At 58.4% G+C, this 26,462-nt stretch overlaps 1 protein-coding gene across 1 annotated transcript; it reads left to right on the top strand.

Annotated features, from left to right (window-relative positions):
* The first annotated feature begins 1,390 nt into the window (after nucleotides 1-1,390).
* MEAK7 (MTOR associated protein, eak-7 homolog) lies at nucleotides 1,391-24,965 on the top strand. Its single transcript, XM_047078851.1, is given in 11 exon segments — nucleotides 1,391-1,558; nucleotides 1,791-2,030; nucleotides 2,322-2,477; nucleotides 11,142-11,223; nucleotides 11,225-11,312; nucleotides 13,678-13,934; nucleotides 14,225-14,369; nucleotides 16,271-16,684; nucleotides 20,874-20,992; nucleotides 22,416-22,595; nucleotides 23,346-24,965. Coding segments are annotated over 8 exon segments (1,374 nt in total). The 5' UTR covers nucleotides 1,391-1,558; nucleotides 1,791-2,030; nucleotides 2,322-2,477; nucleotides 11,142-11,166; the 3' UTR covers nucleotides 23,460-24,965.
* The last annotated feature ends 1,497 nt before the right edge of the window (nucleotides 24,966-26,462 follow it).

Raw genomic sequence — 26,462 nt, 5'->3', positions numbered from 1 at the left:
CACAGCCCTTAAGATCCCCCCTTCTGGGAGGGATTAACTCTCCCTGGAGTGGAGATGTGAGCTCACAGGAGGGGAGGTAGTCCAAGGGTGTGCCAGGCAGTGGAACAGAGAGGCCCTCTGGTCAGAAGGGCCCGTGCCACCAACCCAACTCATCGCCGTTGATGTTGACCTTGATCACGTGGCCGAGGTCATTTTTGTGAGACTTCTCCACAGTAGGGTTAACCCGGCTCCCACGTTCATCCTGTCCCCTTTGGAAGGAAGTCCGTGTGCAGGCAAGTTAGGCTCTACCTCCTTGACTACAGAGCATCTACATAAATTATTGGGTTTTTTTTGGTTTTTGTGGGTTTTTTTGAAGGGGAGATTCGCCTCTTCTCCTACATGTATTGAGTCACTCGTATATATGTAGTTGTTTTATTAACTTCCTAAATTTCTTTCGTGACACGTAGCTCCACAAATAGGGCAGGCTTCAAACGCGAGCCTACGTTTGACCCAGATTGATACAAATTTCATTACGTAGGACATTCCAGAAACGGAAAAACTGCTCATGCCTTTGTGTGTTTGGGATTCATTCCAAAGGCCTTTAGCCTGCTCTGTTGTTGAGAATTGTTAATCACAAAAGCTCCAGGGGTCATGCAGCATGAACTCATCAAAGTAGCCCAAGGTCTGTTTCTTGGCGTTGGCGATCACTAGGCTTCCAACATTTCCTTCAAATCCGCTCTTTTAACACATGAAAACGTACCCCAGGAGAAGCCGGGGCACAAGCCACATCCTAAGTGACTTTGGAAAATTCCTGATATTTCAAACTTACTCTTGAAATGAGCACCTACAGCTGAGTCCATGGGGGGGGGGAGCCAGACCTACGAAGGGGAGTTCTCCCCCCAAACACCCAGCTTTTAAAGGGTATGCCATACAAATGTGCAAATTTCAAGCCTATATAAATATTACTAAAGCACGACGGTTAACCGTACTAACTTGTGAGCCAAATCTGGCTGGCTGCTTGTTTTTGTATAGCCAGTGAGCTATGAATGATCTTCACATTTTCAATGGTTGGGGGGGGGGGGATCAAAAGAATTTTTCATGACGTGCGAGAGTTACACGAAATTCAAATTTCAGTGTCCGTCATTAAAGTCCTAGCCGAACACAAGCCACGTTCGATGGTTCGTGTATTGCCTGTGGCTGTTTTGTGCAATGACCGCGGAATCGAGTAGTTGTGACAGAGACTGAATGGCTTGAAATACCTAAAAACATTTACTACCTGGCCTCTCACAGGGCAAGTCGGCTAGCCCTTAGTTTACAATTTTTTTAAAATGTTTATTTATTTTTGAGACAGAGCATGAGTGGGGGACGCAGAATCGGAGCCATCAGCACAGAGCCTGATGTGGGGCTCGAACCCACGAACTGTGAGATCATGACCTGAGCTGAAGTTGGACGCTCAAGCGACTGAGCCACCCAGGTGCCCCAGCGAGCCCCTACTTTAGTGCTTAGACCAGTAAAAGCGTTTTTCACGGAGGACAGTTATGTCACCGATGTTGTTTAGAATTGCCAGCTCGTGGTGATGGTAAGCACACTGACTGTGTGCATGGTGTAGCCACCGTGAATATTACTGCAGGGTTTCCTGAGGCCAAAGCACAGCCAGGGCTGGGGGGGGGGGCGGTGCAGACAATGGGCGCAGGGGTGTCCCTGGCTCTTGAGGTTGGGACACTATCAAACCAACCGTGAGTCGGTCTGCTTTTTATCCCTCTGAGCCTGCTCGTGTGCGTAACCACAGGGGGATCCAATCCTTCCGCTAGCTTGGCTGCAGGTGGCACAGACCTAACCCGAATGAGCCGGAGAGTGGGGATCCTTCACCGGTGTCGCTGGGCTTTGGGACACTTGCTTCTCCTGGACAGCTTCTCCTTGGTGCTCAGACCAGTCGTGCCACGAGGGACCGCGCTTTACAGGTTGTCATCAGCCACGTGCAGCCCTCACGCAGGGCTAGAAGCAGGAAGGAACTCCCCTCGCCGGGTTCCCAGCTGGAAAATGGCCAAGGGGTAAGTGAGTGGTAGGGAGGGTGGAGGCAAGGCTGGGCAGAAAGAGCTTGGAAAGGCAGGAGACCCTTGACACAAGAAGGGAGAATGTTCAGATGGCTTCTGAGTTCTTCTGAAGCCTAGACATGCGGTGTGTTCCCTTCTCTCCCACCTGTTGCCTCACGACAGCCTCTCACTGTGCTTGGTTTTTCCTCTTTATCATCCCCCAACCCGCATTCATTCAGCAAGTGGAGATCATGAAGGGGGCGCTGTGAGCAGGGACCCAGCTCACAGCTGTGTCCCACTGCCCGGCAGGGAGCGGGTGTCCGGGGTGCATCTACGAACCGGAGAGAACAGCACCACTTTGCCCTTTTGGACCTCGGCCTTCCACCAGGACCAACCCCGCAATCTGACAAGGCGGCTTTGTGAACCCCGTGCCCCCGGGAACTTTGGGCAGCTCCCCTGACAAAGGTAAAGCGTGAGCTTTCAGAGGGTTTTGTGGCAAAGTGGGGTTTGGGTGGAGTTGGAAAGCAGCAGGCCTTGGTGCCAAGCAGGGCCAAGTGGAAGGGACCAGCATCAGGTCTGGGCTCCAAAGTGGAGCAGCGGCTCTGTTCTCTCGGGAACCACAAAGCCATCCTGGAGCTCGGCGCCTGGGTTGGACATCTGGCAAAGTTGACTCAGATTTTCCGGGCGAGAGCGGGAAGCTTTCATTGTCACTGAGAGAGCGTCAACAGCAAAGTTGGGGCTGACCTGTGATTTCGGAGTTTTAAGTTCTTTTGGAGTGAAACATTCACGACTCAAAGGGATCTTTCTGATACTTTACAGGTACAGACACGCGTCCTTGAGAAAGAACGTTTCTTGTGAATTTTAGGATCAGTAAAAACCATCAGCTGGCTTTATCTGTCTGTGTCTGTCATTGGGGCCTGATGAGTGGCCCAGCTGATCCCGCAATTCTAGTTCTCCGTCTCTAGGGGGCAAGATAGGTATTTGCCAGTTAAATGCTCCCTTGACTGGTTAGGGCGGGGGTTGGAGGAGGCAAAGGGGCCAGGAGGAGGCTGTTACTGAAGTCTGGCCTGGGTGAGGGGGCTCCGGGGGACATGGAGGGAAAGGGGTCGATGCAGGACCTATCTTGGAGGTAAAACAGAACCTGGGGAAAGAGGAACGAGGAGGCGTGGCAGGTGTTGACATGCGCCGAGGAAGGAGGTAGAGAGGAGGAACAGTTTTGGAGGGAAGAGGCTGAGTTTGGGTTCCGCTGGGCTGGCTTTGAGGTCCAGCCTTGCAGAGACGCCTGCTAAGCTAAGAGCACATGGGGTCAAAGTGCAGGCTTGGGGGTCAGCACAGCGGACAGCTCGAAGTGAAGTCACGAGGAAGGCTGTTATCTCGGGAAGGGGTGCATGGGGAGAACACGGAGAGGGACTCCCGCAGAGCAGAAGTCAGCAGGGACTCGGTGAAAACTTCCTGGGAGAGGGGAAGAGAGAGGCCAGGGACTAGCGACCTAGAAGCCCAGAAAGGAGGGCTTTAATAAGGCATGCATGCGAGGACTGAAAGTGCCCGCTGTATTTAGGGACAGGGCCCCTGGGGCCAGGTTTCAGGGGTTTGAGGAAGGAATGGAAAGTGAACGAGTTGGGATAACAGTCTGGAAACATTCTGGAGTGGAGCGAGGGGGGGTGGGGGTACTGGTGGAGAAGGGCGTGGGGTCAGGGACAGTGGGTCAGGCTGGAACGGATATGAGCACGGTTAAACGCCGCTGGGAAGGACGAGTTAGTGAACGCGGGCAGAGGACTCGGTTACCTGGGGGAGGGCAGGGGAGGGCTGGCACCCAAGCTGCGGGTTAGGGGTATCACAGGGGAGCCGCCTGCGTCTGGATCCGCAGTTACCTGCCTCTTCCCTCACTGTCTCCACTGGACCCACTCTCCTCTCTCCCAGCTACTCCCTCATCCCAACCACACCCCAGCCTCTCCCACCCCCCCCTCCCCCCCAGGTGCTCCTCGTCGCCTCCGGCCCCAACCCTGCCGCTTCTCTCTCCTCCCCGCCCTCCCTGCGCCTCTGCAGGCGCTCCCGCGGGAATCCTGCCGCTCCCGGGTGCTCCTTCCGGCCTGCTGGCCCCGCCCCTAGCCCCGCCCGCCGAAGCGCCATGAGGTGCATGCCTATTGGCTGACTTCTTTCCAGGGCTCGGCCCCCTCAGCGTCCATGTCTGCTATTGGGGCAAATAGCTGCCCGTCAGCGCTGTCGCCTGGCAACGGGGGCGGGCTGCTCCTGAGGAAAATCCATGCCGGAGACCTGAAAGGCAGGTTCTGCTGGGAGCTGGGCTGGGGGCGCTGGCCCGGCGGCCCGGAGCGAGCAGCTGAGCCAGAGGAGGGGTCTGGGGCGAAGGCCCGGGGCCCGGGGGAGAACGGTGCCCGGAGTGGGCTTGGGCCCTGCCCCTCTCTGGCCGCCCACTCCTCTGGGCCCCAGGGCGGGAGAGGTGGGGGGTTTGGGGGGACAGCTGCGAGGGAGGGAGGGCCTCCCCGCGTGGTCAGTCGGAGCACAAAATCACCCCGCGTCTTCTGCCTTTCGTGTGTTAAGATCAGAGGGTCCCAGCAGGTGCTTACTTACCCCCGGATACCCTGGGTTGAGGCCCGCTCTCGGGAAGGGCGGTGGTAGAGGCGGCATAGACGCGGGGAGAACTGGGGAGCATCTGTGGGAGAAGGAGACGGGCGGGGGGGGGGGTTGGTTATGTTGGACTGGGGGTGGGAGTGGGGGATCTTGTATTCTGACCACAGCTTACTAGCTCTGTGGGGTGGGGGTGGGGGGGTAGTGGAGCTGGTGGCTAAGTTCACAGAGGGGAGAAAAACAGCGCCCCAGGGCTAACAGCCCTGCAGATAAGCTAGTGGGGCTCCCTGGAGGAAGGGAAGCCAGCCTTGGGCGGAAGCAGGGACAGGTCACCTTCCGGCCAGCAGGGACTGAGCGCAGCCTGACGGCGGGCCCAGGCCTGAGCTGGCCCTTCGCAGAGGGCCGCTGGTTCTGGGATGTAAGCAGGGCTTGAAGTCTGTATGTCCTGATGAGGTGGTTGGGGGCCTTCCCGGAAAGGGGGCACTGAGGGCCAGGTGACTGCCCTCAGGACAGTGGCCCCTTGGAGGCAGGGGCTGCATGTTGGCAGCCAGAGGGGAGAGCACCCAGGACAGGGGCCAGCGGGGGAGGCTGTGAGGACTGACCGTGCTATCTGCGGCTCCGTTCTGCGGGAAGACGGCTCCTGGCTGTCCCCCAACGCTGAGGGGGTTCCTTGCTGCCAGGCCGGGCTGCTTCCCTTGTTCCTGGGGAGGGACTCAAACTTGCCTTGCTTGGGCCCATCTCTCTCCATTTCTGGCACCCAGAAAGCCCCGTGTTGCCTCGTTGAATCTCTTCTTCCTCACGATGGGGCTGGTAGCACTTCCCTCATTTTACTAAGGTGGGAAGAGGCTTAGTAACTTGCCCATAGTTATAAAACCAGCCAGTGTCTGAACTTGAACTTGGGTCTGTCCATCTTGGCTTGCACCGTGACTTCAGAGCTCAGGCCCTTGAGCTGAGAAGCAAGCATTCAGGATTATCTGTGCCCTTGGGCTCCGCCCCACTGCCCCGGGAACCGCAAGGCCAGTTTCCCACCTTCAGCCCTGTGGCATTTGGGGGCAGGTAATTTGTCGTGGGGGGCTGTCTTGTGCAGTGGAGGAGATTTAGCACCCCTGCTTTCTACCCCCTTGACGTCAGTCAGCATCAGCAGCCATCAGCAGCCGGACCTCACTGCCAGATGTGCCCTAGGGGACACAACGGCCCCCAGTTGGGAACCGCTGCTGTAAGCGGTCTTAAAGTAACATCCAGGTGCTTCCTGCTGAAAGAGAACTTGGTCTCTGTGAGCCTACCGAACACTCAGGCCAGCGTCGGGTTGCCAGGCAAAGAGGCTGTCCTACGTGCCGCGAGGGTCCCACGAGAAAACCGCTGCCAGGGGAGACAGTTCAGGAGGTTGTATTTGGGGAGAAGGACACATTGAAGGCCTTGACTTCTTCCCCAGAGTTGGTGAGAAAGACTTGGCAAGATCGTAGTGACCTGGGCGAGGCCGGATGAACTGGGGGACACTTGGTGCCGTTGTTGTGCGTTCTTTCAGAGGAGGGGGGCCCGTCCTTGGAACTGTTTCAGATGTGTCTGTTCACCGGCACTCGGCCGGCGCCAAGCACAGTGGGATGGGGGGCCGGGGGGTGTTCTGGGGCTGATGTCCTCCCCACCGTGTGACTCCAGGCCTGGAGTCCTGACAGAGCAGCTATGCACACCCTTCTCCCTCCCACTTGAAGAAAACCTGTGTTGCCGGTTGGCCCTACTTCTGGGCCTTTCCCATTGTCTCCTGGCGCTGGCCTGTGCCCGGCCCCCTGCTGATGGTCTACACCTCTCCTGTCCTCAATGTTCCTTCTCACAGCCGGTTGGGCCCCCGGGAGATCTGGCCGGGCCACTCTGTCCTGCTGTGTTTTCAGACAACAGTGGAGGGACGTGTTCCCGTGGGACAGAGGAGAAGGTGGGGGGCAGAGGTGAGTGGAGGCAGACGAGGAGGGCCCCCTGGCTCCGGAGCCCCGCTGGTTCCCCTCAGTGATCTTAGTCCGCACCCCTGCGCCTTTGTGCCCACTGTCCCCACTTCCCAGGGGAGCCCCCTGTGGGAGCCTGGAGACCCAGCCGGGACGTGTCCTTCGGGACATTTTCTCCTGCCTTGTGTTCTCCTTTCGATCCCATCTGAGCCCTGCAGCACTTAACTGTCTGTCCCTGTGTGATGGGAAGTTCCTGCAGCCTAGCGCCTGCCCGAGGCTTCTCTGTGTCTGCCCGCACTCTGATGGGGTCTGGCCCAGGGGACGATGAGTCACTTACTGCAGGATTAGAGGAAGAAGAAGGGCCTGGGAGGCGGGGCCTGTGGCCCCTTCGTGGCACAGCCTCTAGGTACACTGTTCCCTCACCTGGAACTTTTGGAAACTTCCGAGGAGTGGCGTTTAAATGTTGGTGGGCTTTTACCTCCAGATGTCCCTCTTAAAGAGGCTGGCCTCCCCCTGGGAGGGCGATTCCTTGGCTGTGAGCAGGGAGGAGGCTTTCTCAGGATTTGGGGAATTGGAACGCGGGGCAATCAGATAGCATCACTGGTAAAGAGAGGCCCGGGGGTGGTGTCCGTTGGGGATCCCATCCTTGCTGGTGGCTCTCCCCGGTGGCTTCTGGGTTTGTTTTCTTCTCCAGGCGGGACGGTTCGGCAAACGGAATTGCGCGTGCGGAGTCCCTGGCGGACCGTGGGGTATAGAGATGGCATCCCGGAGCTTGTCCTTGGGCAGGGGACCGGTCGTGGGGGTAGAGCACGTGGCACCGATCCAAGAGGCCCGGGAGTGCTGTAGGGTGGGGAGTGAGTCCCGCCGGGGCGGGGGCCGGGGGGGGTACTCGGGCCAGGCTGGCTTCCCGGAAGAGACACGCGGGAGCCCGCAAGGCAGTGGGAGGATGGGCCGGTCCACCCGAGAGGCCGGCCAGGGATGTGACGGGCATCGGACAGGCATCCTGCCCGCGTGCTCCGGGTTGCTCGGCTGCTAGGCAGGTGGTTGTCGGGCAGAGTCTCTGTGACTTCCAGGTTTGAGCAGGCAAGTCAGGCATGAGCCTGGAGGGGGTGAGGGGGGGGCAGTGTGAGCAGAGCCGGGGAGGGAGGGGCCTGTGCTCCATCTCAGTTAAGGCGATGCCAGTTCTAGGAAGGTCAGGGGTACCGGGTAGCCTTGGAACCCAAAGGCTGGGGGTGGGGGGTGGCTCTCGGGCTGCTGAGAAGCTTGAGGACTGGAAGCATTTAGATCGGCTGGCCTGTGAGTGACAGCCCCAGACTGGGCTCTGCTGGCCCTCCTTTCCAGCTGCCTTTGTAAGCGCGCTGCGGTCCCTGTGTGAGTCCTTACTGGAGTCCTCTTTGGGGCACATGGGTCCCCCTGCCACGGTGGCTGTTAGGAAAAAAGATACCAAAATACCAGTAGCGTTGGAGAAGATATGGAGGAATTGCAACCCTCCTGCTTTGCTGCTGGGGTGGAAAATGGCAAACAGTTCGGCGGGTCCTCAGAAATGGAACATCGGGTTACCGTATGACCCAGCAACTCGGTTCCTAGGTGTGTCCCCCCGAAATCTGAAAGCGGGGACTCGAACAAGTATCTGTGTACTATGTTCGTAGCGGCGGCATTCGCGACCCCCAAAAGGCAGACGCAGCCCCGACGTCCAAGGACAGATGCGCGGATACACCAAACACGGTCTACCAATCCCAGCCGAGTAATTCAACCGTGAGAAGGGATGAGGTAGTGGCCTGTGCCACGGTGCGGATGAGCCTCGAAAACACTGTGATGAGGGAAAGAGACCGGACCCCAGAGACCACAGATTGTGTCATTCCACGTACATGAGTGTCCCGGAACAGGGACGCCCGTGGAGACGGCCACAGGGGGCGTCCGGGGGCTGGGGGAGGGGGCGGGGAGTGAGCGCCAAGGGGGACGAGGTTTCCTTTCGGGGTGACGGAAATGTGTTGGAACCGGGTAGAGGTGGTGGTCCCATGACACTGCGGATGCACTGAATGCTACCAAATTGGGTCACTTGAAAATGGTTAGTTTCACGTTGTGTGAATCTCTCCTCTAGAGGAAAGAAGAAGAATCCCTACTGTACCCCCGTTTCCCCTTGAGGTCAGCCAGGTCTTGGTGGCCTGCCCTCCCCCTCCCCTCCCCCCTCCCTTCCCCTCTTCCCCCTCCCCCTCCCCTCTTCGCCCCTCCCCCTCCCCTCTCCTCTTCTCCCCTCCCCCCTCCCCTTCCCCTCTTCCCCCTCCCCCTCCCCTCGTTTCCCCCCTCCCCCCCTCCCTTTCCCCCTCTTCCCCCTCCCCCCTCCCCTCTTCCCACCCCCTCCCCTTCCCCTCTTTCCCCTCCCCCCTCCTCTTTCCCCTCCTCCCCCTCCCCCCTCCCCCCTCCCCTTTCCCCCTCCCCCTTCCCCTTTCCCGTCTTCCCCCTCCCCCCTCCCCTTTCCCCTCTTCCCCCCTCCCCCCTCCCCTTTCCCCTCTTCCCCCTCCCCCCCTCCCTTTCCCCCTCTTCCCCCTCCCCCCTCCCCCCTCCCCTCTTCCGCCCCTCCCCTTTCCCCTCTTTCCCCCTCGCCCCTCCTCTTTCCCCCTCTTCCCCCCTCCCCCCTCCCCCTTCCCCTTTCCCCTCCTCCCCTCCCCCTCCCCTTTCCCCTCTTCTCCCTCCCCCTTCCCCTTTCCCGTCTTCCCCCTCCCCCTCCCCTTTCCCCCTCTTCCCCCTCCCCCCTCCCCCTCCCCTTTCCCCTCTTCCCCCTCCCCCCTCCCCCTTCCCCTTTCCCCTCCTCCCCTCCCCCTCCCCTTTCCCCTCTTCCCCCTCCCCCTTCCCCTCTTCCCCCTCCCCCTTCCCCTTTCCCGTCTTCCCCCTCCCCCTCCCCTTTCCCCTCTTCCCCCTCCCCCTCCCCCTCCCCTTTCCCCCTCTTTCCCCCTCCCCCCTCCCCCTTCCCCTTTCCCCTCCTCCCCTCCCCCTCCCCTTTCCCCTCTTCCCCCTCCCCCTTCCCCTTTCCCCGTCTTCCCCCTCCCCCCTCCCCTTTCCCCCTCTTCCCCCTCCCCCCCTCCCCCTCCCCTTTCCCCCTCTTCCCCCTCTCCCCTCCCCTTCCCCTTTCCCCTCCTCCCCTCCCCCTCCCCTTTCCCCTCTTCCCCCTCCCCCTTCCCCTTTCCCCTCTTCCCCCCTCCCCCCTCCCCTTTCCCCTCTTCCCCCTCCCCCCTCCCCCTCTCCCTTTCCCCTCTTTCCCCCTCCCCCTTCCCCTTTCCCATCTTCCCCCCTCCCCCCCTCCCCTTTCCCCTCTTCCCCCTCCCCCCCTCCCCCTCCCCTTCCCCTTTCCCGTCTTCCCCCTCCCCCCTCCCCCTCCCCCTTTCCCGTCTTCCCCCTCCCCCCTCCCCCTTCCCCTTTCCCGTCTTCCCCCTCCCCCCTCCCCTTTCCCCTCTTCCCCCTCCCCCCTCCCAGGCTCCACCTGGCCTGAGGCTCCTCTCTCCTGGGCTGCGGGCGACGGTGCCTGTGTCTCAAGCAATTTCACCAAGGCCGGTTTCCAGATGGAGGCGAAGGACGGAATGAATGAGCCACAGGACTTGGCCTCCTGAGAGGCTTTTCTTCCTCCTCTCTGCTTTTCTTTCTTTTTTTTAATGTTTATTTGTTTAGAGAAAGAGAGCGTGTGCGCGCAGGGGAGGGAGAGCCGGAGACAGGATCCGAAGCAGGCTCCGGGCTCCGAGCTGTCAGCACAGAGCCCAACGTGGGGCTCGAACCCATGAATCGCGAGATCATGACCTGAGCCGAAGTCGGACGTTTAACCGACTGAGCCACCCAGCTGGCCCTGACCCTGCTTTTCTGACCCCCCCAGCTGGGGGCAGATCCAGGATCACAGGGAAACGCCTGTCCAGTCCCACATTCACTTTATAGGTGGTATTTTTTTTTTTTTTAATTTTTTTTTCAACGTTTATTTATTTTTGGGACAGAGAGAGACAGAGCATGAACGGGGAAGGGGCAGAGAGAGAGGGAGACACAGAATCGGAAACAGGCTCCAGGCTCTGAGCCATCAGCCCAGAGCCCGACGCGGGGCTCGAACTCCCGGACCGCGAGATCGTGACCTGGCTGAAGTCGGACGCTTAAACCGACTGTGTCACCCAGGCGCCCCTATAGGTGGTATTTTTAAGGCGCTGCTTTGATTCAAGTACGTGTGATCATCCCAGCCTTCCAGACTTTTTTCAAGTCAGGTTTCAAAAAATACGAGTATTTCGATTAACATACTGATTTTTCTACCTTTTCAGTGACAATGAGTTTTAGAACCGTGTTTTCTTTTTTTTTTTTCCTTTAGAACCGTGTTTTCAAATAACACGGTCCAGACTGCTCGGCTGTCATGAGTATGCTCCAGGCGCCCAGGGGGCCGGGGTCGGGCTTTCCCACTTTATTTTCATCGACTCCATTGCCGAACCACCTTGGAACGTTGCTTAGCTCTGAGGGGTTCCAGCCCCTTTTTGCAGCTAACTCGGCCTTGACTGACTGACCATGTGATTGTCAACGTTGACTTTCTGTGACAGACTGTGCTTTGACCTCTCTGACGTGATCTGTGCCGTGGTGTCTTCCGCAGAGAATTCTGCCGGATACAAGGAGACATGGGCAACAGCAGAAGCCAGTCGGGGCCGAGGTTTTGTTCACAGTTTCTCCCCCGCGGAGCAGGCCGAGATCGATGGGTTGTTTGACGCTCTGTCATCGGAGAAGCAGCGCCCAGATACCTCCCCCAGGTCCTTCTCTCTGAGGGGCAGTAAAGGTGAGAGCGGGACGTGGCCGTCAGCGTGAACTCCGGAGCAGGTGCTGTGGCCTTCGGGCCCAGGTCGGCTCTCCGTGGTTGTCTGATGGACGTACGGCACTCTGCGAAGTGCGTCTTCTGTAAAGGGCAGAGAGGATGCGTTCTCTGCTCCGCGGGCTGCGTGATCTCTATCGCGACCCGTTCTGCCTCTGTGCCGCGGTGCGTTGGGGGACACTTCCAGCTTGAGACCAAAGGGGCCAGCCCTGCTCCCGTCTCTTAAACCCTTGTCACCCAATTTCCCTCCGAGACTGGGTGCGGGACTGTCTGAGTCAGATTCGTGGGTCCAGAAACCACAGATTCTTTTTTTTTTTTTTTTAATTTTCTGAGAGAGAGAGGGCACAAGTGAGTGAGGGACAGAGAGGGAGAGAGAGAGAGAGAGAGAAGAGCAGGGCTCGCGCTTAACCGATATGGGGCTTGAACTCACGAAGTGTGAGATCGTGACCTGAGCCGAAGTCCAATGCCTAACTGACTGAGCCCCCCAGGCACCCCCAGCAACTGCAGTTTCAAGTGTACTTTGCCTTCAGATGAATTTGTAAGTGTTTGATGTCCTAGGAACTTAATGTCCTAACAAAAGAATGACGTTTAAGTTCCGCGTTTACCTGACAACGGGTTCAAACTGCCCATTTCCCCATCTTTGCACCCCGTTCAGTGGAGCTTTTTTTTTTTTTTAAATGCTTATTTATTTATGTAGAGAGACAGCATGAGCAGGAGAAGGGCAGAGAGAGGGAGAGAGAAAGGATCCCAGGCCGGCTCCACACTGTCAGCACAGAGCCCGACACGGGGCTCGAACTCAGGAAACGGTGAGATCATGAGCCAAAACCAGGAGTCGGACACGTGACCAGCTGAGCCACCCAGGCGTCCCCCATGGGGCTTTTTTAGCAGTGTGTTTGGGCCAGACAGAGGCAAGACCCACATCCTCCTGGGTGACGTGGAGGTTGCAGTGTGGGAAGGCGTTCCAGCAGCCGCTTCCTTTAGCATGTGCAGAGTGGGAGCTGGGGGGCCTTTGGGGATCCCCAACATGCTCACTTTGCAGACGAGGAAATCGGCCGGGGAGGATATCTCGGTCACAGCTATGTGCTGTGTGTGTGTGTGCGCGTGCACATGTGTGTATGGATCTCCACTAAACCAAAGCACCCCAGTTTCCTGGGCCACCCACTTAGCTGAAGCAGACAGAACCAGCCAGGGCAATTACATTTTTTTCTTAACGTTTATTTATTTTTGAGAAAGAGACAGAGTGCGAGCAGGGGAGGGGGCAGAGGGAGAGGGAGACACAGAATCCGAAGCAGGCTCCAGGCTCCGAGGTGTCAGCACCGAGCCCGACGGCGGGGCTCGAACCCCGCAAACCGTGGGATCATGACCTGAGCTGAAGTCGGACGTTTAACAGACTGAGCCCCCCAGGCGTCCCGCAACCAGGCCAATTAAAGGCATGAGCGCAGGGTAGAAATGATGTGCACAAATGTGTATGTATCACGGTAAGTGGGGTGAAAGGTTGATCAGAAAACCGGGCCACTGAATGAAGTGTCTTCTGGGGAAGAAGGGGTGGGTTGCTTTTTCAGGAGAACCTGGAAAACGTTGACAGAACTAGGAGTACTCTTGAGGGTGAGCGTAGGAACCTGCCTTACAAGACCCTCAGGGTATCCGTCTTGTCACACACGGTGCGGACACGGTCCGCAGTTCCAGGAGAATCCAGTTTTCAGACCCCGCTGCAAAGAAAGTTCGTGATTCAGTGTGTGTGTGACTTGCTCGCTCGCTCTCCATTCGTTTGTAATCCCTGGAGCAAAGCAGATTTGATTGATGTTGGAGTGAAAACGGAGAGCCGTATTTACAGGACGTTATTGACAAGATGTTAATTAAGAATTAGATGTAAATAAAATGTAATTAAAAATACATATTGAACACCTTGGGTAAGAAGTAAGAGCTGGAGGAGAGCAGATCAGCTGTGCCCAGACGTGTGTTCCACGCGTTAATAAATTCAGACACGTATGTGGCTGCCACTGGTCTAGAATGAAGAAAGTGTAAGCAGAGGGAGGAGCAGCTAGTGGCCAGAGGCAGGAATGACGTGGCCAATCTGGTGGGGACTGGAAAGTTGGCAGGGCAGGCTGGGCACAGACTGTGGAAGAGCCTCATGGCCAAGAGGAGCCACGAGCCAGGATGCGTCAGGCATGGGCATTTTGGGGGGGGTGTGATGCCCTTGGGTGGGTCCACGTGGAGTTAGCAAGGTTGAGTGCTGGTGGAAGCATCCGGGAGCAGCAGTGGGTGCTCTTGGTCCCTGGTCCTTTTCCTGCGATCCCGCCACACTTAGCTTGGCCCCATGTAGCCTTTTCTCCGGTTTGTCCCCAACAGAGTCACCTAGGGGAAGCCCTTCCCCCGGAGATGGTCACAAGACTGTACGATGGCATGCGGAGCCTCGACCTGCCGGGGAAGGCGAAGGCGCCCAGCGAGAGCGTCTCCCGGGAGCAGTTCACAATGTTCATGTCCCACTTGCTAAAGGGAAGCTCCGAGGAGAAGAGTCTTGTGATCATGAAAATGATTTCTGCCACAGAAGGTCCCGTGAAAGCGAGAGAAGTCCAGAAGGTAGCGAGGCCGCGAGACCCTTTAGGAGGTTTCGTATCCTCACCTGGGGGCTTAGGATGAGGGTGGGACACAGGGAGATGTCCCCCTGGGGGGGGGGACCCTGGTGAGGTCAGGACCCTGGACAGAGGCCTTGGTGAGCCGGAGCGTGAATGCCCTTTGTGTGATCTCCTCCCACCCTGTGGCCCATGATAGTTGGCATTGAAAAGATAAACGCCCTTCCCTGTGCTGATAGGAGGTAGGTCATGGGTCAGGGTGGAAATGTTACTCATGGTAAAACTGTCGTCTTGCAGTTCACGGAGGATCTGGTTGGCTCTGTAGTGCACGTGCTAAACTTCAGACAGGAGCTGAGAGGCTGGACCCAGAAGAGGGGCCCGGGCCCCCCACCCGGGGTGCAGGTGCTGGCCGCCCAGCTCTTCTCCGAGATGGAACTCCGAGGCAAGTGGCCCGTGCGCTCACCCCACTGAGGCCTTGGCGCCTAGACTGGTACCCCCGCGGTCTCAGTTACTGTAGCCTTGTCGTGAAGCTTTGAAATCCGTAAACATGAGTCCTCCAGCTCTGTTCTGGATTATCTTCTGGGCTGGCCGTAAGACGTGCCTCGATAGATTTGAAAAGATTGAAATCCTACAAAGTATGTTCTGCAACCACGATGGGATGAACCAGAGGCATTTGGGAAATTCACAAGCAGGCAGAAATTAACATAATTATTTCTACTGTTTCCTCTTATTCTGCAAGGTCAGCAGTGATGTCCCCACTTTCGTTTCTGATCTGTCATTTGAGGCTGTTGATTTTTCTCGATCAGTCTAGCTGAAGGTCTCTCGGTTTTTGGTGGATGTTTTCAGAGAGCCCACTTTTGATACAGTTGGTTTTCTCTGTGTGTTTCTTCCTTCCTTTGTCTCTATCCTAGTCTTTCTTTCTCGGGGCTTCAGATTTAGTTTGGTCTAGTTTCTTTAGCTCCCTAAGGTTGAAGTTTAGGTTATTGATTCGAGATCTCTCTTCTTTTTCAATATAGGCATTTACGGCTATACATTTCCCTCTAAGCACTGCTTTAGCTGAATCCCATAAGTTTCGGTACATGTTGTGTGTGTGTTCATTCCTCTTGGTATTTTCTAACTTCTCTCTGATTCCTCCTTTGTTTGGTCTCTTGCTTGCTTAGATGTGTGTTATTTGACTTCTACATGTTTGTGGATTTCCCAAATCGCCTCCTGTTACTGATTTGTAATTTCATTCCATTGTGGTTGAAGAACGTACTTGGTATGATTTCAGCTCTTTTAAATTTACTGAGGCATGCTTTACACACTAGTTTATATGCGGACTATTCCAGAGAATGTGCCATGTGCACTTGAGAATCATGTGTATTCTGTTCCCGTTGGATGAGAAACCATATGTGTTTGAATTCACTTGAGATTTAAAAATACCTTTTTGGTTTGGTCTGCTTCAAATGAATCCCAATTCATGCAAATGAATCCCAATTCATGCAAATGAATCCCTTGGCAAAGTAGATTTGTTTTATAAAAGCATTCTTTTATTATAAAGCTGGATTTTAAAACGCATTTTGGACACAGGTCATATTTCAAAAACCAAGTGGTGAAATTTGGAACTTGGACAGAAGAAGAACAACACGTATAAAATATCAGTGGTCTGTCTTCTGTTACCACCACCATATCGCCTCCATTCTTCGTGGATAAGAGATATAAAACAGGACTGTAGATAGATGTGAAGCAGAATTCAGAGTTCATGAAACCCGTTCTTCCCAGATAAACTGGGGTGGGGGGTGTCCAGTAAGTTACCCAGCCACTACCCTGACTTGCCTGGAGAACATCACACTTGGAAAGCTCTGCCAACTGGCTGTGTTGAGTAGAGGCCCTCAGCGGCTTTTGGTGTGGCTGTCTCCGGAACACCCGCTGGAGGGCTTCGGGGCTGGGCCCACGGGTGAGGCCTGGCTGACTCCTGGGCCTCTGAAGCGCAGCTTGCAGAGGAGAGAAGGTGCGGCTGTCAGATGGTCAAGATCACTGCCGTCCAATAAAAATGGAATGCAGGCACTGGTGCGAGCCACACGTGAAACTGTAAATATTCCAGTAGCCACATTGAAAGAGGAAAAAGAAACAGGGGAGTTACTTTTCACGTGTCCAGAGTATACTCTAACATCAGCGGTCACCATAAAAGGTGATCGGGGTATCTTACATTTCTTTTTGGATACCAAATCTTTGGAATCAGGGGCGCATTTTGCACTAACCGCACAGCTCTGTCCAAATGAGCGTCACGGCAGGTGCTCTGATGGGGGTCGTGGATGTCAGCTGATGCGATGGCCCCACTGGTTGTGTCTCCCCCTCCCCTAGGCAGCGAGGAGCAGCTGGACCGTGACTGTGACCGAGCCGTGATCGAGGACTGGGTGTTCAGGGCCCCCCACGTGGCCACGTTCCTGAGCGTGGTCATCCACAGAGGCTTTCTCCTCCCGCGCTTGTCCCTCGATCTGGCCCCCCTGGTCCCTGAGCGTCACGTGGACCAGGAGAGGGCGTTTCAGAGCATCCTGGACGTGCCGTCGGTCATCTACGTCAACGCCCACCTGCCCAGGGAGCAGCGGCACCGCTGGCACCTGCTCTTCTCGTCTGAGCTCCACGGGCACAGCTTCGCCCAGCTCTGTGGGCGCATCACCCACCAGGGCCCCTGCGTGCTGCTGCTCGAGGACCGTGATGGCCACGTGTTCGGTGGGTTTGCGTCCTGCTCCTGGGAGGTCAAGCCTCAGTTTCAAGGTGAGATTTGGCCCCCCAAAACCGCAGGCAGTAGCACGGGGTTTGTTGAGACTTCCGGCCTTGTGGTTGCTGCCTGGGGACCCCCGAGCCGAGCAGGGCGTGAGCGGGGCTTTCTTCTGTGTCCTCCAAGTGCGGTTCTGGATGTGGTCAGGAGAAAGGAGACGCTGCCTCATGTGGTCTGGTGCTTCCTGGGTTTCTTCTGTGATTCTGACAGCAGAGGAAGGCAGAGAGGACAGGGATCCCCACCCCGGATTCAGGCCCGGCATTAATAAACCGCGCCGGGTCCGGGCCACGGGGAGGCTGGGGGCTTGGGCTGCTCCTGTCCGATGGGTGTCTCCTCCACGGGCCGCCCCCCTTCCTGGACAGCCCGTCCCCTGCCCGTGCGTCTGCGTTGCTGCTTCTGTCTTTCCCTTCTGCCCTGGTTTTTCAGTCTTGTGACTTCGTTGTAATTCGAGCGCTCTTATGTGACTTTCCGTGCACTGGACGGCGGTCTTTTAAGGAAATTTTTCCGCTTCCGTAAAGAAAAGTGCTCTGAGAAACATTTTTAAAGGACCGTTCATCTCCTGGGCAGCAGGCCGCTCACACACTCAGAAGCGATGTCCCTGCGTGAGCCCCGGCGTGTGGCCCCGGAGGGTCTCCTCGGCTGTGAAACGGGCCTTTCCTGGAGGTTCTGGGAGACCCGACGCAGCCCTGTCCTCACGCCCAGGAGCCAAATGGTTAATACCGGCCCTGAACAGGTCCTTAGGCATGACAGACGGGGTGGAAAGGCAGTCCCTTGGGGACAGGGACTGCGTGTCTGAACTAGGTCATCTGTTCGTCCCCAGCCTTCTCTCCATGCCACTCTGTGGGGGCCTCCTGACCAGCCCCCTGGTTTCCCTCTCACCTCCCGGTCCATCCATCGTGTCCCAGCGCGTCTGACATGCTGCCCTTCCTCTGAGACCCTGAACGCTGCCCGCAGGAGGTCGCCTCTTCTCTCCAGCCTCCTGACCCGCGCCTGTCCCCTGGTGCTTTGTGTGCAGTCTCCCCGGACCCCCCGCAAGCGGCACCCTCCCATCCTCTGATTCGGCACACGCTTCTCTTCCTCTCCCCCCGACCTGTTGGCATGGCCTCCTCGTTGGGACTCAGCGCAAGGTCACCTCCTCCAGGAAGCCTTCCCAAACGTGGGAGGGCCATGTGCTCCCTGCACATCCTCTGTCACACTGCACACCTCTGCACACCTTCCTCCACTCCGCGAGCTTCTGCGGGCCGGGACATCGTGTCCAGATGGCACAGCTGCCATTACTGGGTGGGTGGAAGGAGCTGAATCCCTGAGATCCTGTTTGTTCTAGGATTTGGTTTTCTCTGGGTTTCAGAATGTCCTAGATCTTGAATCCCGTTGCTGCCACCAGCCCTTCTCCACTGTGTCCGGGACCCCCAAGACTGCCCACGTGTCAGTGACTCCCTCGGAGCACCTGTAGGTCTCAGGCTACGGTCCTCCTCGTGGCCGTGATTTATTACGGCAAGAGGACACGGGGCAAGGTTGGCAAAGGGACAGGGGCCAGCTTCCAGAGCCCTCTCCCCGGGGTCACACGGGACACGCTCAATTCCCCAGCAATGAGGCGTGAGAGCCCATGTGAGGTGCCGTCCATCAGGGCTCCTTGGTAGGGACTCAGCGCCCTGGGTTTTATCGGGGGCCGGTCACGTGAGCGCCCTTTGCCTGGCACGTGCCCAAATCCCAGAGTTCCGGGACGAAAGCAGGTGCTCGGCCTCAACCACACCGTTTGCACAAAAGTGTCGGCCCAGGGAGCCGCTCTCGCCAGCTCTGGGGGCGGGGGACCCTCCAAGCCCCCAGATGGCGGCTGAGCGACCCTTCTGGGGGCCGCAGTCTCAGCCCTGCTGCGTTAGCTCGCCTCTCGTCCCCACCCTCCTTGTCACCGTGTCTGGGGGAACGAATGGGGCATCCTCCCCCCGCCCGGCCCCGCTCAAGGCCTTGGGGGAGTGACAGGTGCTGTCCGCACGGTTGCGGGCTCGGCCTCAGCATTTGGAAGAACACGCCTGCGAGTCGCGTGGACTTCCGCCCCTCCCAGCCCCTTTGGCATTATCTCCAGGCTGTCTCTGCTGGTTTTAACGTTTTATTAGCGAGCGGGCTTAGTCTTCGGTAAGAACGGTGGAAAAACGCCAGCTCCCAACTTTCCAACCCCAGTCCGTGCTGTTCCGAGACGTGAGGGCAGAGGTCCGGCAGAGGGCAGCCTCGCGTCCCAGACGCAGGTCAGGTTCAGCGCAGGAGCTGCCCTAACTGCTTGATGTTGCGGGCCTGACGTGTCGTAGCAGCTGCCGAGTCGCTTCCGTTTTGCTTACGTTTCTGTGGTGCGGTGGACAGACCGGCGGCTTTGGGCCGAGCAGACGGTCTCCCCGGTGCTGGGCGGGGGGCTCGCCTTCCCCGGCCTGGGCTCCCCAGCACCGCATGAACTGGTGCTGCGCGGAAAGGCCGCCTGTGAGTGCCGCGGGTAGTGGCAGGTGCTGAACCCACGGCTGTCCCTTGGGTAGCGGGTATCGCTGACGTGACCTAGATGAGCCTTCTCTGGTGGCTTGACAGCTTTGCAGCTGATAATGACTCTTTGGACCCTCGCCCCTAGGAAGGGAGCCCCCACGTGGCCCTCCCGACACGGCCCTCCCCGCGAGAGCACACCCGGATGCCCTCGAAGGAGGCCCCCTGCCGCCGACCACGTGCACTTGGCGGGCCTGTCGCCTCGCTTAGCGTCTGGGGCCAAGGAAGTGTTGGTGGAAAGCCAGCCTTGGGGTTGCAGGACAAAGTGATGCTTGCACGGGCACCCGGGGCAGCGGGGTGGGACCAGCAGTTCATCGGCCCGAAAACACCCCGGCCTTCTGGGGCTACATAAGCCCGTGGACTCAAGCCGGAGTCTTTCACCTGGAGGAAAGCCCTCTGTCGTGTGGCCCCAGGCTCATCTGTCTTGCCCTCTGACCCCGGCGCTCACAAACCCCGCAGTGTGGCCAGGGGCCCCTCGGTTCCCTGCCTGCCCATGTCTTGTCCCAGCACGGGGTCCCTCCTCCAGGAAGTGCTTTCTCTCAGCCTCCTCTGGTTCAGGATGTCCCTCGTGACCTTGGGTCCACCCCCCTCTCCTCGTGGATCCCTCTGGATTGGAGGCCCAAGGGTTTCCTGCCCAGACTCTGCCAGCTGAGGTATCCTCCCCCCCACCCCGCCCCGCAGAGCCCCTCTGGGACTCGAACCCCCTTTCATATCCATCCTCAGCATTCATGCTGCCGGACTGCTCCTTCCCACCTCGCGAGTGGCCGGACCCCCCAAAGTACTGGCAGCTGGTTGTTGAGTTTCTTGTACAGGTGATTTGATATCAGGTGCCTTCACGATGTCCCCGGGGAGCCAGGCCTCAGGGCCGTGTTCTCACAACTGTGGGGAGTATCCCCTGTTTGGTCCCCACCCAGGGAGGTCCCTGGGGCCCCCTGTGTGGCCTCCATCCCTGTCCGTGGTGCTGACGGTGCTGGTGGAGAGGAAATCGCTGCGGGCAGGAGGGAGTCCCTGAGCCTTAGGATGCTGGTCATTTCCAGAGTGTTGACCGCCGCCTTCCCTGAGGGGCACACAAACGTCCACACTCGTGCCCGGAGGGGAGGCAGAGGGTCGCGGCTGCCCGTGTGTTCCCTTTCTGGCCGCAAGTGCCCCGGGGGCCGCTGTGCACCTGCAGACTTTCTCCCCCGGGAGGACGCATTCCTTCAGGCTGGGGACACATCCACTCAGTGTCACATGCCCACTGGAGGGGGCTGTGCTGGCGAGGCTCCTGCGTGAAGGGGAGACTGCTCTTTTGACTTGAGTGCACTCGGTGGGCGAGCAGCGGCCGATTCCCCTTCTGTCTTCCTTGGTGAGAGCTGGAAGGTGTCCACAGCAAGCCGCTGGTACACTCACCACCACCCCTCCCACCCCTGCCCTGAGCTTACCTCTGGGCACCCGGGGGGGTGCTGGTGGGGGGACAGCGAGAAGGCCCGGCCTCTGCGGGGTCTGGGACCTGCCCACTGACCCCTGGTGGCCACAGTCCCGGTGTGCGGTGAGCTCCGGGGGCACAGGAAGACCCGTGTGCAGAGTTTGCCTTGTGAGCTGTGGCTTGTTTGTGGTCCCTGCTTGTCCTGGTGCCCAGCTCACATTGGTGACCCTGCTTGTCCACACCCTGCTCACTTTCAGGGGACGACCGGTGCTTCCTGTTCTCCACCTCCCCCCGCATGGCTGTGTATACCTCCACGGGCTACAACGACCACTACATGTACCTGAATCACGGGCAGCAGACCATCCCAAACGGCCTGGTAAGGACTTGAGGAGAGCAGGGGACATGCCACCTTGGTGCTGTCCTTCCTGCAGCGGGGCCAGTCCTGACGTGCCCAGGCCGACGCTCTCCCTGCGAGCCAGGGGAGCCGTATGCGCTGGGTTGCGTGCGTGGGCCGTGTTCATTCTGCGCGGGTCTCCGTGCTGGCGTGACAGCTGGGACGGAAGTCTCTCCTGCACGGTCGGGGTGTGTGTCAGTGGCTGGTGTGCAAACGGTGGACGCGGCCAGTTTTCCCGGGGTCAGCTGGCCGGCCTGTGGCCTTTGTGGCTGGCGATGAGCTGGGGGAGGGGCACGCCCCGACCTGGGTCCCACCCCGGACCCATTGGGCGTTGTCAGTGGGCGACTCACAAAACCGGGGCTCCCGTCAGGGTGAACACACCTCCTATCTGCTCTGTGCCGCAGCCCGAGACTCAGCCACGGGAGGAAGACGGTGGGGGTGAAGGTCAAGGGTGGGTGGGGGGAGTGGGAGCTGGGTCGGGTGCCCACCAACGGGCCCCCACCTGTACCTGTGAGCCAGCTTGGTTCGCGTGACAAACGGGTCCCCTGCCAGCTCCCCAGCCTGTCTCTTTTCTCTGCTCCTTAACACAAAGCAGCTTTCGGGAAACTCCAGCTCTGTGCTCGCCGGTCCACCTTGTCTGGAGGGAGACGGCCCCGTGTTCCTTCCCAGGCTGCTGCAGGGCCCCCGCGGGGCCGCCTGAGGACCCTGGAAAGGGCAGTTGGGTGGTCTCCGGAGCAGCACCCAGTGGGTCCTCAGTCATCAGCCCGAGAGAGAGAGAGGCAGCCCTGAGAGTCCGCAGCTCCTGCTGTGGTCTCTCGCTCAACTTCAGTCGCCGGCCACCAGGGGCGCCAGAGGGCGGAGGTGGCGGGACGTAGGGGAAGGTCATCCGGAGGCTGACGGGCAGTTCGTCCCGGCCGCCTGCTGAGCGTGACCACGTGGCGGCGGGCGGGGATCGCCCCGGGTCTGCTTCCTATGTCTGGTCCCTGCCGTCCCCCGCACCCGGTAGGCGACGGGCAGTGTCCCGGTCTGAGCGAGCCAGGCACCTGTCCGGGGGTCCGGACGCGGGTTTTCCAACCTCGGGGTCCGTGCTGACCTCTCGCCTCCTTCTTTCGCGGTTGGGGTCTCGGGGCCGTGGCCTCCGGTTTTCGGCGTGCTCTGCTGTCACTGGTGTCCCCGGCCGGCGCGGCCCCGGGAGGAGGCGCCGCGATGACCGTCTTAGCGGCTTGGGACGGGTGCCGGGATGCTGAAATTGCCGCGCTGTGTGTGAGTTTCGCAGTTAAAAAAAGGCGGAGGAAAACCGCATCCGCCTCTGAGCCGCCTGGTCTCGTCTGCGGCTTAAGGCAGGGGCGGACGGGGCGTCGGACGGACGGAGGAGGCGCTGACGCTCGGCCCCCACCCCCCGCAGGGCATGGGCGGACAGCACAATTACTTTGGGCTGTGGGTTGATGTCGATTTCGGGAAAGGACACAGCAAGGCCAAGCCCAAGTGCACCACGTACCACAGCCCTCAGCTGTCCGCCCAGGAGGACTTCCGGTTTGAGAAGATGGAGGTGTGGGCAGTGGGCGAGGCGCCGGGCTCGCAGCAGGTGAGCGCGGGCCGTCGCTCCGCATGTCGTGTCTCCGCGGGTCGTCTCTCCTCTCTCTACGTCTCTGCCCTCCGCGTGCTGTCTCTCTCCTCTCTGCCTGTCGCGTGTCGTCTCTCCACGGGTCGTCTCTCCTCTCCCCGCGTCTCTGCCCTCCGCCTGCTGTCTCTCCCCTTTCCACGTGTCGCATGTCGTCTCTCCGTGGGCCATCTCTCCTCTCTCTCCGTGTCGCCTGTCTCTCCGCGTCTCTGCTCTCTGCATGTCGCCTGTCGTCTCTCCGTGTGCTGTCCGTCCGCTCTCTGCGCGCTGCCCCTGTGCTCCTGCATCTGGAGGCGGTTTATCCGGAACTCATTCCCAGCGGCTGCTGCTGGACCGAGAGATGCCCGCGGGTGAAGGGCAGAGCTGGGAGTCCTGCCGGGCTCCGTGCGGTTTGGTGGAGGAAACCGGTTCTGGAACAGGGCCCTGCCCCAGGTGGGAACCCGGGCGGGTGCACGGCCCGTCTGCAAGACGAGGGGGCTCTGGGCTTCCTTCTCGTTCCGGGGTCCTGCGATGGGCCCTCTGCCCCTCATGACCCCCAACGATGGTTCCCAGGCTGGGGGGCACCTCACTGAGGGCGCCACAGCCCCCACTGTGTTCTCCTTGTGGCCAACAGTGGGATACTGATCCTGCTGTCATGAGCTTGAAGTCAGCAGGACGTTCCCGCTTGTCCCCGGCTGTCGGGGAGACGCCCACCTCCCTTCCCTTCTTCCCAAGGCCCAGAGGAGCAGGAGCGTCCTGGCTGTGGACCCTGAGGCCCAGGCGCTGCTGGAGATCATCGGGCGCCCTCGCCACAGCCAAGGGCTCCGGGACGTCCCGGAGGATGAGTGAGGAGCCCCCCGGGCTCGGGCCTCCCCAGAGCTGGATCCCGGCGGCCCTGTGCAGGGCGCAGCCTGCAGACCCCTCCCTCTGTCGCACGTGCTCACGTTCAACACGGAGCCATGCTGGTCACGTCCGGCACCACCCGGAACGCGGTAAAATTCCTTTGCTGCCGTATACGGATTGGTCAGTGCCTCTCCCAGAAGTCCCGAGGGCCAGCAACCTGGTCCTTGTGTTGTTTCTTGCCGAGGCAATCCGGGGACACAGACGCCGAGGCCTCTGCCGGGCATTTGACGGGCACGTGCCTTCCTGCCGCGCAGGACGGGTTCCACGTGCCGGGGGGCGCTTGGCCTCTGCTCAGGACCCTGCAGCCGAAACCGTGCCTTGATGTTGCATTTCAGCTGGTCAAGGGCAGAGGCATTGGGGTGTGGGTCTCCGCGCTTTTGGGGAGCAGCTTCCCCTGACATGAAATTTCTGTGTTGATAAAGCAGCACAAACAGTGTGCTGGGGTGGGGGGTGGGGAGAGCCAAAGACTCGGGAGAGAGAGCAGGTGTCCCCGTGCAACGGGTCCTCAGTGGTTGGCAGCCGGGCTCCACACCCGCCCTTCTCAGCTGGTTTTAAAGGAGCCTGTGCCATGATCTACGGATCACTGCCAAGGTGTGGTTCTGTCACCGATTTAAACGTGGGGAGGGCGGAAGCCCCGCCACGTCCCGTCGCATAAACTGGTGGTGAGTCACTGGGAAGTACTGACCCGGGTTCCTGACCCTGGCACCGCCTCCTCCGTGTCGCCCCCTGGCCCAGAGTGGCTCCCAGAGGGGGGTGACGGGCCATTCGATAGCAGGGACTCACTTTGAACCAACTCAAGTGACCCCGGCTGCTAACTGCGATCTCGGTGGGTGTCTGAGACGGGCCGGAGGAAACCAGCCGCACCGAGAGGTCCTTCCCTGAAGAGCTGTGGGCTCGTCTCCAGAACACGTATCTCTTCCTCGCCTCTCTCTCCGTAGACTTTTCACTTTCTGCAGATCTGACGAAGAACGTGATCCCTTATGATCGACATCGCCGGATTCTAAGCCATCGTCAACTGAGCTGTGGGCATTTTTCAGCTTCTACTTTTGCTGCCAGGAGGCTCCTCCAACTTTGCACTCGGCAGCTCCCCCCCGGCCGAGCGGAGGGCCTTGCAAACTAGAAGGCACGCGCGTGCCTGGCCAGCGCGCAGAGGGACAGCGGCCTGACACAGACTTAGTCACTGTTGATTCTGCTTAAAAAAGCCGGCTTTTAATAAGCTTCTCTGGTACGTTGTGTGCTGTTCTCAGCTGCTGGGAACCCAGGCACAGGACATTAGGATCCTCAGATCTGTCTGTAGTAAGTTCTATTTATTACCGTAAATCCAAAGAGTTAGGTAGGTCCTGCACCTTCAGTTTGTTGAGGAATTTGCTTTCACGGAAAGGAAACTAGGGGCGCCTGGGTGGCTCGGTCGGTTGGGCGTCCGACTTCAGCCCAGGTCACCATGTCAAGGTCCGTGGGGTCGAGCCCCGCGTCGGGCTCTGTGCCGACAGCTCGGAGCCTGGAGCCTGCTTCCGATTCTGTGTCTCCCTCTCTCTGCCCCTCCCCCACTCATGCTCTGTCTCTCTCAAAAAGGAACAAATATAAAAAACATTTTTTTTGTCAATGGAACTCCATACCTCACTAGTAACAGGTCTGTTGGTATCTGTACCTTAAATACCTTCACTGCTGCCTCTGTTTATGGCTGTCAGAGAGGGTCAGACTTTGTCGGCCCGCTTTCCTTCCTTGTGCTCATTCTCATCAGAGTTCAGATTACAGCCAGGGTCTGTCTCCCAAGACGGCACCCTCACACGAGGAAGGGTGGGCGCCTCCGGGCGCTCGGCAGCCTGGGGTCGGTGGGGGGGGGGGCGTTCAGCCTTCCGGTGACCTTTTGGTGCGAGGCTCTCCACACACAGACCTGCTCTCTGCACATGCGCCACCGGGCCTGGGAAGCATGTGGTTTTAACGAGTGAAGAGTTGGTTCTTTTGTGCAACAGGAATAAGAATTGGGGACCTGTGGTTTCCCCTTGAGTGAAGACCAATCAGGGCCCCAGAAGGTGCTCGAAGGAGGAGGCGAAAGCATGTTCTTTGTGGTGTGACCATGGCTACTGTTAGTTTTTTCCCCACCGCGTTTCCTTTACTTAAAAAAACGGCCAGATGTGTACACGGTAAGGAAGCTTGAAACACGCAGGCTTACATCTCCGTCCAGCTCTTTTCCTCCCCGAGAGGCAAAGCCACTCATGAGAAAACCACGAGGGGACTCCTTGCACGCCCGGCGTAACTGTGTTTTCCGCGACGGCGTGTCCCCCGCTCTAATTTTTTTTGGTGGAGATCACTGAGTCTCCCCATCTGTGATTTTTGTTGGGAAGAAGAAACTCTTAGAAGTTGAATGGTTGGATCCAAAAAATGCCTCTTAATTTAGAGGCTGACACATGAGCCAACCTCTTTTGAGGTTTCATAGCCCTGCCGTACGGGAGCACCTGTTTGCTGCGTTGGTGTGGACACTGTGTTAAAACTTCGTTTTCGTGGACCTCATCACGTCTCAGCTTCATTTTTTCAAAAGCCGTCTGTGTCCTGCCCTCCTGGTGTCCTAGGGTGTCGGTTTTCTTCTGACTGATGTGCAAGAGTGCTTTTTGGAACGAAGCAAAGTAGCTGGTGACTTGCATGCCAAGTATTTTTCTCCAGTTTGTCGGACTTGATTTTTCTATACGTGAATTTCACATTTTGTCCCATTTAGCCAGCGTTTCCCCTTAAGGCTTCTGAGATTTGTGGTATGCTTGGAAAGTTTTTGCCCACTCTATGATTTAAAAAAAAAATGCTGTTGTCTGCTGCTGCCCCTCCGCTTTGCATTTTTCCTTCTAAATTTTTGATCCATTCAAAATGGATTTAAAGTTTTTTTTTTTTTAATGTGTTATTTATTTTTGAGACAGAGGGAGAGCATGAGCAGGGGAGGGGCAGAGAGAGAGGGAGACA

This window comes from Lynx rufus, unplaced genomic scaffold (genome assembly GCF_022079265.1).
Source record: "Lynx rufus isolate CCGP_SWC_20201006 ecotype Redwood Valley unplaced genomic scaffold, mLynRuf1.p SCAF_16, whole genome shotgun sequence".
In the NCBI taxonomy this organism is placed as follows: domain Eukaryota; kingdom Metazoa; phylum Chordata; class Mammalia; order Carnivora; family Felidae; genus Lynx; species Lynx rufus.
Note: the sequence above shows the minus strand (reverse complement) of the source record. Positions and strands in the feature narration are given on the sequence as shown.